This window comes from Fulmarus glacialis, unplaced genomic scaffold (genome assembly GCF_000690835.1).
Source record: "Fulmarus glacialis isolate BGI_N327 unplaced genomic scaffold, ASM69083v1 scaffold1132, whole genome shotgun sequence".
Classification (NCBI taxonomy): domain Eukaryota; kingdom Metazoa; phylum Chordata; class Aves; order Procellariiformes; family Procellariidae; genus Fulmarus; species Fulmarus glacialis.
In genome coordinates this window covers 22,538-33,146 of record NW_009195707.1, presented here as the reverse complement: position 1 = coordinate 33,146, position 10,609 = coordinate 22,538, and the positions used below count along the sequence as shown (strand labels likewise).

The 10,609-nt window shown below is 38.3% G+C and overlaps 1 protein-coding gene across 1 annotated transcript; it reads left to right on the top strand.

Moving 5' to 3' along the window:
- The first annotated feature begins 1,633 nt into the window (after window positions 1–1,633).
- Window positions 1,634–10,323, top strand: CCDC90B (coiled-coil domain containing 90B). Its single transcript, XM_009588160.1, has 8 exons — window positions 1,634–1,762; window positions 4,423–4,526; window positions 6,872–6,973; window positions 7,623–7,664; window positions 7,744–7,815; window positions 7,898–7,951; window positions 8,725–8,839; window positions 10,001–10,323. Exons 2-8 carry the CDS (start codon window positions 4,506–4,508, stop codon window positions 10,054–10,056), a joined length of 462 nt encoding a protein of 153 aa, XP_009586455.1. The 5' UTR covers window positions 1,634–1,762; window positions 4,423–4,505; the 3' UTR covers window positions 10,057–10,323.
- Window positions 10,324–10,609: the final 286 nt, after the last annotated feature.

Below are 10,609 nucleotides of genomic sequence, written 5' to 3'. Positions count from 1 at the left end.
GGTCTGCTGAGTTGCATTGGAGGCTGCACGGGGCGTCTGGCGGGCTGGGCTGGTTGCCTGAGGGCCATGGTGGGGGCCTGTCCCTCGGGCGGTGTGTAAGGGAGCGCGGAATGCCGTCCTTCGGGGCTGTAACAAAGCGAGGGGTGCGTTACATAGGCAAGAGCAGCCGATTGAGTAGCTTGTGGGGACGGACAGAGAGTGTTTGAGACGGGAGGAGCAATGGGAGTTAGCCAAGGGGTGCAGAAAGGCATCACAAAATGGTGTCTCACGTCCGGTCTGTGAAAACATCAAGACAGCTTTGGACTGAGAGCCGTGCATCGAGTCAATACGGGGTGAAGTGATAGGAGAAAGAGCAGCATGTCTAGGCAACCAAAAGCTTCATGCTGTAATATTAACTTTTCTGAGAATGTCTCTACAATATGTATGTTCAATCCAATGAAAAAAATCCACTAATGCATTTAGAGGACAAATTGCTGTGTGTTTAAAAACTGTTATGTCTCAGTGAAAAAAGAACGTTTTATTCCACAGTAAATTTTAGAGTAATTTTAAATTATTTGTATGTAGTATTCAGTGTTCATGCACTTAAACACAAATCTTTCCGTTGTCTCTTTAGTGTTAAGTCTTATACAGACTTCGGTTTGGATACTACAGCTGGCTTAGTTATAGTCACTTCTTTAGAGTAGATACAAGGTAGCCTGTAACGATTTATCTAGCAGTGGCACATTATAACTTCCCTGTTGTTTAAACGATGTAGAGCTTTTGAGTAAAGGTCCAGATAAGATACAGAACAACATTTTGGTTAAGGCAGAGAGCCAGCAGTGAGAAAGGTTTTGAATAAGCACGGATTTAGAAGTAACGGCGCTTTTCAGATAACAAAGAATCTATCAGAACGTAATCTGTAACATGCACAGCCCCACAAAGATAAGATGCAGGGAAAAATGTGCTTGAAATAAATCAGGAGAAGCAGTGAAACATCTTGTGGGAAGGCATTCACGTAATAAATAGGGTGAATCTTTAACTAATACCTATCTCTAGGTATTAGGTACAAACATTGTATCACTTTGTTTCCCAATTACTTTCCTGGTGAACCAACAAATTCATTCTGAACGTTAAATTTGCATAACTTTCTAAAAAACAATCTGTAGCTTTATCTTTACACATAGCACTCTCCTTGCTGGAAAGGATAGTGATAGAAGAAAGTGTTTTTAAAAAAAAAAAAAAAATGTCATTGAGGGATTCTGTGAAGAACCAAATGAATGATGTTAGCTGTAACCAGCAGAAATTGGCGGTGTGTTAGAACTGCTGATGTTTTAAAAGTAGGAAAATTATTTAAGTGATGTTTGTCAAATATTACAAAACAATTGGTTGTGGTGTTTTATTTTTGGTGTATCAGGATGCTTGTCTGTTGCACAGCTTCCTAGTTACACAAATGCAATTAAGATCAATATGAGTCCTAGTTAGTATAGCTTTCCTATGGAAAAGGGATTGATGGCTTCTGATGTGTGTTGTAACCAAGCTATCAAAAGGACCCAGCTTTTTGTTGCAACTTTCATGCAGCTTTCTATGACGAAAGGAACTAAAATTAGTGTATTGCATGATAAACCAGTCAGGTTAAGTTTAAAGCACATGCTGTCACTTCCAGGTTTTGCTGCCACACTCATTAGGAGCTCATATGATGTCAGAAGAGTTGAAATCACTCCCCTGGAGCAGAGGAAGGTAACCTTTGATACCCATGCTTTAGTGCAGGATCTGGAAGCCCATGGTAAGTGATACCTGATAAATAATTCAAAGGAAAACTTTTAGTTTTAGTACTTAAACTTTGAGTGTTATCAATTTTCCTGAAGTACCAATACTTTTTTGGCAGCATCTTGAGGAGAGGCATCTGACACTGTTTGATGCCTCTGTAACCATACAAATAACTATTACATTAGATTTACCTTATTTGTAGCTGTAGGCAAGTTTATATACTCTCTTCCAGATGAGGAACATAATACAGTTAACAAATGTAAAGTAACAATAACAGTTAAGAACTGTTTTCTAGCAAAAATGAAGCTTTAATAGAAGTTCCTTCTACTAGCCTGCTAATAGTAACTTAAGGTTTTTTTCTAACTAGAAATATTTGCAGCAGCGTAGAGCTGTGATACATTCTTAATACCTGCAATTCTATTTTGTGAGTGTATCTCTCAAGTCAGATGAAAGGTCCCTCTAGCCCTGGGTTGGTCTTCTGGCAGCAGCTGTGAGTCAGTGCCTGCAGAAGAGTGTTAAAATGGAGCAGATGTATGTGACACATCCTCTTGTAGTTTTTAAGCCTCCAGCTGTTTTCACCTGGAGGTATTTTGGGTTAGGTGTGAGTTTTAGTAACCATCAGTGGAATTCTTTTCACAATAACCGCTATAAACTGATAAGTACCCAAAACATCCTCTCTCCTGGAGTTTCAGATGTCCACTCCTTTTGTTTATGCAGAACCTGGCTTCTATGAGGTTAATTTCATGCCCGCTCAGCTCTTTTGTGGGAAGAGGGAATGAACATTTGATCTTGTGTCATTCATGATTATGTAAACTTCTGTCATATTCCCACATCATTCTTCTCCAAATAGAAGAGTCCTAGCATATTGAATTTTTCCTTCAGCAGTAGCTTTTCCATACTTTTGATCATTCATGATGCCCTTTTGTGAATCTTTTCCACGTCTATCGCATCCTGTTTCAAAGGGGAACAACAGAGCTGCTGGCACTATTTGACAACTGAATATCCTGTGGATTTGAGTAGTGACATAATGTTGCATCTATTTTGTTCTCTGCTTCTTTTCTTAGGGTTTTCCTAAGGGTTTGGTTTGCTTTATTGATCCCTACTAAGCATTGAACTGATATCTTCATCAGACTAGCAAGTATCTTTTAAAATCCCAAGATCTTTATCCTAAGTGACAGTAGGAACTTTATGCAATCTGAGGTTAGGATTTTTTCCACTATTTGGGTCTAATGATAATACATATTAGCAGTTAGAAGACTCCTAATAATCCACTAACAATGTTCATTTTTTTCATGCATGTCAGACTTGTCAGCCTGTAGTTCCCTATGTCTCTTCTGGAACTGTTTTTAAAAACTGGCATTGTATTTGCCATTTTTCCGTCCTCAGGTAACTGAGGTAGGCTGTGAGATGTTACTTGTCCCCAGTACTAATGCAGCTATTTCTTCTTTGAGTTCCTTTAGAACTGGTGGGGTGAAGTCTGTCGGTGCTGGTACACTGTGTTGTTACTCAGTTTAATTTGTTCCATAACTTCTACAAATGTTTCAGTACTACAGTGATAGGGCTCTATAGGTAAAACCTATAGAGAACTGAGAGAGGCATTTAGTTTTTCTCAAACTTACTGCAGGCAGTTTTCAGGCTCCATTCTCTTGCTTATATGAATATCTCCACATTTTCTAAACTTCCATGCAACAAGGACAGTTCCTGCTATAGAGGAAGAACAAAATAATGAATTGGCAAAAACCTAAGTAACCCTGAAAATTCAGAGGAACTGAAGCAATACTATCACGCCTCTTAGTGGAAGGAAACTGTCATAAAGCATGCATAGCTTTTTTAGTAATGTAAACCAATGGTGCAGTTTGACAGTACCGGTATTTTAGAAGAGAGCAGTGGCATATTTCTCTATGTAATTTGCCCTGAAAGCATTTTTCAACAAAAAGTTAATTGATCCCACTTTATAAAACGGGTCAATTGAAACACAACACACCAGTGAGACTGCTCGAAATAAATCCTTAGGGCCAAAGCTCTCAGCACTAGATCAGATACAGCAAAAATGACAGCTGTGGGTTTTTTTCACTGTTCACCACACATCATCTTTAACACTTCAGAATTATACCAGGCTATGGACAAAGTGTGATTTTTATCATCAGAAGGCAAAAATCCCAGTTTGAATTCATTCTGCAGGTAATAGATGCAGCGGTTTTAAAATCAGTTTTGCGTGCGTTCATATCTGTGCAGAACAATTTCAATATATGCAGACTTTTTAATTTTATTATTCTATAGGATGCATGCTTTGTAGCTCAAGATAAGTTTGGTTTTAACAAAATTTGTGAAAGTTCATTATAAAGTAAAATTTTGCTGTATTATTTTTATAATGCATGAACAGTTAAACATTGTACAGAAATTTGGTCCTCCTGTCAGCTGCATGCATAGACTATTTCAGTATATTGAACGTTAATGTGCTTCAGGTTTTTGCAGCATTAAGTCTGTGGTTTTTCTAGTTAAAAGTCATGGTGACTGGCTCCTCGCTGTCAGTTTTCAGTAACTGTGTGACTTCCCATTTGCCACTATAGTTAAGTACAGCACTCAAATGTCCCAGTTTGTTATGTACCTCTTGCTCTTCTCTTCATCCAGCTTTCTGATATTACCTGAACTTGTCATCCTTCAACTGTCTTCTAGGCTTTGGGAAGGAGCAAGCGGAGACCATCGTATCGGCATTAATAACCCTGTCGAATGTCAGCTTAGATACAGTCTATAAGGATATGGTTACACAGGCTCAGCAGGTAAAAAGTAATCTATGGTGTACATATACAGCATTGTGTAGCTATAATGGCTCATATTTGCATATTTAAAAGACAAGTGAGCAACTCTGTAGTACTATGAACGCTTCACTAAGATAGGTTTTCATAAGTTTCAAGGTGGTATTAAGAATAGCAGTATTTTACACCTTTTATCTCACAGGAGTGTTTTCCAAATGCAGCCACAATATATAAATGTAATGCAGAGATTGCTTCATTTGCTACTGCAAATCTCTGTGCTGAAACCAAACTTCTAACTGTACTTTACAACGGTTGAGGGCAGAAGAGAGATTCAAGGAGGGGTTCCTGAGAAGTAAAAAGACCACCTAAAGTATCAGAAAATTGTCAGTGTTTTTACTGAACTTTACTAAAGATGTTGACTCTGTTCTGAGATACATGGTATTTGTCCTATTTTCCTATTCATAAACTAAAAACTACTATTAAAACTATTTCATGATTTTATTCTGCATTTCAGTCTCTAAAGCTACATCTATAGTAAAAGCTAAACGTGGCTAGGGTGTGGGCACAAACACCACCGCAGGGCTGTCCAGAGCCACTGCGGTGCCTTGGTTTGATTTTGACCTGTACCAGCTCTCCGTTTCCCTGGCCTGGGCACAATTTATGTGAAAGTGTAGGGCCAGGAACTGTTCCCACCAGGTGGGGTGGACAGAGCCAATCTGGTTTAGGAGGAAGAGATTTTAGCCATCTGGACGTAATCTGTGGTGTGTCACGTGCCCTCGGGGACAGAAGTGGGCTCTGAATTATTTAGTTGTTGGCACAAACCTAGCTGTTTGCACTGGTCAGGTCAACACCTCAGCCTGCACTCCAGCAAAGCATCGAGGTGTCTCCTTCGCTTAGATACCCAAGTTCACATTTGTGGACGTACCTGGAGGCAGTGAATCAGTTAAGCAGCATGGCTGGTTTTTCTGTTGATAATAGAGGTGGTGACAAGTTTCATTTTAACAAATTGCCAAAAGAAAAAGAATTTTAGTTTTTCTTGCAGGCTAGACATCTGGGCCAGGATATAAAGCTCTGATGCACAGTAATGGCTTTCATAATTACTCAGGAAGGCTGTGCAAGCTGAAATTACGTGCCATTCTTCTTCAAGGAGTTAATGCAATTACGCATTCATTGATGTTTTATTTAAACTGCTGAGCCTTACTTCCAACGGATTTTTATCTTACTGGCATTTATTCTTAATAGAAGTTACCTAACTTTTTCCTATAAATCTCAGAAGACAGTAAGAACTTTTGTATCTCTATTTTTTTCATCAAAATGGGAAGCGTTCTTTTTGGAGATCCTGTTATATGTAAAGAAAGTCAGTATCCCGAATATAATTTGCATGGAATTGTGTTAGGCAAAAACACTGGTTCTTACAGTGTAGTCAGCGTTGAGACTGAACGTTTTAAGATAGGATGAGGCAAATTAGCTGCTCGGTGTAAATGCAACTGAAGTTTTCCCAGGAATTGTAAAAACTTCATTGTGTTCAATGAAGTAGTCAGACTTCAGTGGAAATTGGGTCAGGGCATATTTTAACAAATTTAGTTCAGCGTAGGATCTGAGAAATACTGTTTGCTTGTAGTCTGAATGAGAGCTCTTCATTTTGCTGGCTTTCAGCTTTAAAAGCAGAATCGCACAGAGATACGTAATTTTCTGTGCTAAATAGTAGGGTAACTTCCTTATGCTAACTAAAGGAGTATTGCTTTCAAGATTCTAAAATACAAAGTTTCTTCCTTTATTTTCTTTTCTTTTTTTCACTCTGTAGCTTGTAAATAGCAGTTGAATTCTGAACTTGTTAGTCCAAACACCAGGAAGGCTTTTTTCATTGCTTTCCAGCGATGTTTTACTAGTGTGCCTCACACCTAACGCTGAGAGGACGGTGTGATACTCATATCGTTAAGTCTTTGGCCTTTGATGACTTTGTGGGCAAGAAATGGAAGTGTTTGCTTAGGAACTGAATTCAAACCAACAATTAATGCTTCATGGGCTACTGAACGTTCATTGAAAATGGAAGTGAACAAAGGACTAACCTGTAGTTTTGGGTCTATTTCATTTCATAGCTACTTGGACTAATACCTCTGGCTTTTTTGCTTAAATCCAGAGTTAGTGTATTAAAGCAACAGAAAAAGCACAAACCAAAACCTCCTGAGTCTTTCAAATAGATTGCAGCTATAAAATTCTGTGTTTCTGTCACTTTCTTGTTGGAGAGTCTCCCCATTTTTGTGCTTTGCAGTAGCTAATTTCATAATTTCAGATGTAAACATCTTTACTTTCCTCTACTTGCCAGAAAGTGTGCAACTTAATCAATGACATGTTTTATTGTTTCTAAGGAAATAACTTTACAGCAGATAATGGCACATTTGGACTCCATTCGAAAAGATATGGTCATCCTGGAGAAAAGTGAATTTGCAAACTTGAGAGCAGAGAATGAGGTACTAATATTTTTAGTTAAGCAGTTAAATTGTAATATATGTTGCGTTATACCTGTTGTACATTTTTGTGGAACAAAATATGAATATAAAAGTAATTATGGATATTTTTATCAGAGTTGAAATGTTTGTAGATTACAACTTCTGTGATCAAATAAAAATATATTTCATGTCATAAGACTTGCTCAATTCTTCTGTAAAGGAAAAAAAACCCTACACATCTTAGAATCGTCATCTTTATTTTTATTTAAGGGTGATTCTGGTGGAGTCTTGTCATCGTTAACCGTACAATGCAGGGAGAGTAGTCGGCCATTTCTTTGCAGCAATTTAATTAAACTGGTGATTGAGACACATTTTGTTTTTGCTTGACAGCATTTTGGTATTTTTCTGCTGTCTTTAGTCTCAGAATAACAAGATCGTCGTCATTACAAAATAATCCCTTTATTTTGAACAAAATTCTCAGCAGATTATATATGGTTATACAAATTGAACACACCAGTTAGGATATTTAATCAAGAACAAATTGCCCCATTGGGAGAGAAATTATGGAACAACAGTTGCGTGCATGCGGTGGTAACACTTACATGACTGATTAACTTGGTCAGCAGTTTTCTGAATTTCTAAAATCGTTCTTTTTCTCCTCTGCACTTAGAAAATGAAAATTGAATTAGATCAAGTTAAACAGCAGCTAATGGTAAGTAAACAGCAAGTACCTCCACACTCCTGTTAGGGAAAGTAAATAGTTATTTTCATAACCTTTATTTGCTTTAAAGAATGAAACCGGTAAAATCCGAGCTGACAGCAAGCTAGACATAAACCTGGAAAGGAGCAGAGTGACAGATATGGTAAGCTGGTCAATGAAGATACCTTTATCAGTTTTGTGTCTTGTTTCCCTTACTACCATCGTAATTTATCTTTTATCCACAGTTTACAGATCAGGAGAGGAAACTGATGGAAGCAACTACAGAGTTTCATAAAAAAGTAAGTAGATTGAACAAAGCTCATTTCATCTTGAGCAGGATATAGTTATGCGTTACAGGTTACGTAAACCCCTAACTTTCGTGAAAGTTAATACATTTTTGAATGTGGTAGAGCAAAAGGTGTGTTCATTGCCTAGGTCTGGGATTTGCAGTAAGCAGCGTTCAGGCAGAAGGAGGCACACAAGCCTTGTCTCTCGCCTCCCGACTATCTTACATGCGGGCTGTTACAGGTGGGATGTGCAGTGTCGTACTGCCCTTCCCCATATTAACAGATGCGCTGATCAGCTGTGCCAGAGGGATGGCTCGGATTCCTATAGCCAAGCAAGTATTTCAAGGGCTAGAAGTCCTCAAAGCTGCTAGCGGGCGCTGAAGAATAAGAGGCTGAAGATGGACATGTCCCATCTTCAGCATCTCCTCCCTTTTCTGGATATGGCTTGTGAATGCTTAAACCTTTGTTTTGCAAAAATTTAGGGATAGTATTTATGCTCTGTAGAATGCCTCCTTTAGGAAGCACTGGCATACAGGGACAAAAATCTGTATGATCGGAGTTTTCTTTTTTTCTATCTCCCTCTTTAATACTCTTCCTGGATTGTATTAAATGCTGTTCTGTGTCTTCTAAGGTCTGTTACGTGTTTTATGTAATTTTACTTCACCGATAGGTTGGAAATTTGCTTCTCTTTCTTATTGCTGGTAGCATGGTATTCTTGTTTGGCTTTGCGAAGCTGAAAGGGCTAGAGATCACTGTCAAATATATGCTATCTTTTAACGTTTCAGGATTCAAGTACCAACAGTGTTATCTCAGAAATCAGTAATAAAATTGACACTGAAATAGCTTCCTTAAAAACGCTCATGGAATCAAATAAACTTGATACAATACGTTATTTGGCAGGTATGTGATAGGCAAGGAGGTGAGTACCAGTATTGTATTTTGGCCATATAAAATTTTATTCAAGAATATATGCAAAGTGAATTCAAGAAGTCAGTTGTGTAACTGCAGATAACTGGGGTTGTGGGGGGCAGGACCCTCCCCAGTTGAAAGAAATGTGACGGGGAACACAGAAGAGGTGGGAACATGCAGACTCTGCTGCAGTTGGACTAGATTGCCCCAGAACAGGGATTAGGAGGAACATGGACATGATTTTTTTTTTTTTTAAAGAGTAGGAGAGAAGTCTAAATACCTTGTCTAGTCTGACAGTACCTCTGCTTGCTGCAGGGCAGCCATTTATGTGGCAGGGTTGCTCCAACAGTTCTCCTGAGCTATTGAAGTTACCCTGAAAGTTTGCTGATATTCAGGACTAGTCTGAGAGTGACCGGTTCTGCCTCCCATTCAGTCCTCCACAGACACCTGGTTTCAGTGTGGCAGAACTGGTACTTTCCCCTGCCAAGCAGAACAAATTTCAGTCTGATTTGAGATTGTCTTCTCAATACATACATAACCAGTGAAATTTTTATTGTATTGGAGCTGGATAAAAAGAGAGTAACATGTTACATTTGGAAGTGAGAACAAGTTCAAAGGGAAACACAATTAGCTTTATTCTAACACTAACTGAAACAGCAGTTTAACAAATCTGAAAGACAACTCATCAGGCTTCAGAGGTGCTGCCTAGATATCCTAGTGTCAGATCCATGTATTGTTCATTGTCATTTTGTTCAATGGGAAATCATTTTAATTGCGTCTAATGCAAGACCTGATACAGCCATCTCTCCTGTAATACAATTTCCAATAGATGGGTGACAATAATAAAAGTTACTGTAGCCTGTTGTAGTTACTCAGATGTGTTCCTGAAAACATAGTTCCTCGGGCTGCTTAGTTTGACCTCCCATCTCACCACCTGGGCAGTGCTACTGTGCAGGGTATTTCATCTAAGACAAGGCATTGTCTTCTAAAATTATTCTATCACACCTGCAGCAAATTCAGGAAGTTTAGGAGGCTCTGCTCTACAGTTCTTAACATCCTTCTGTCTGTTTGCAGTTAATTTCCTGTATGTAGAAGGTGATACAATTTAGCATTTAGCTAATTATTTCCTTCCTTGTTTCTTCTTTTTAACAGCTTCAGTATTCACTTGCTTAGCAATAGCCCTGGGATTTTACAGGTTCTGGAAATAGATCTAAATGGAATGACTGCATGAAATACAGACAGAGAAAAGGCCACCCAGGCAACATCAGTTAGATGATCATGTTTGCGCTGTAGATAACCTTGGTACCTTTTTGTTTTGGTATTCTTACTGTACACTAAAAATGTTTTCTGAATATGTAACACTAAAGATCAAAATAATTGGGGGGGGAAGTAGGCAAATAGTAATATTTCATTGTCTCCTATTGAATACTGTATTTATTTCAAAGGACTTCTTACGTTATATCAGGAAGTGTTTCCTAATGTGTTTTAGAATTAATTTTGTTTTCTTCTGGAATATTCTCAAAGGAACATTCTCACTCTCAGCTCCTCTCAAAATGGAAATATTAAACATTTCATATGCCCTTGAAATGGGAATACTATTCCCAAGTTAGTATTCCCAGTACTAATGCCAGATTCCAACAGAGCTATTCTGATCCAAGTAAATTAATCTTAAATATAGGATCTGGATTTTTGCCTTCAGTCTGTTCCTCTCTTTTCTGACGGATTGAAGCCTGGCCCTTTGGTTTTTTTTATTTATATATA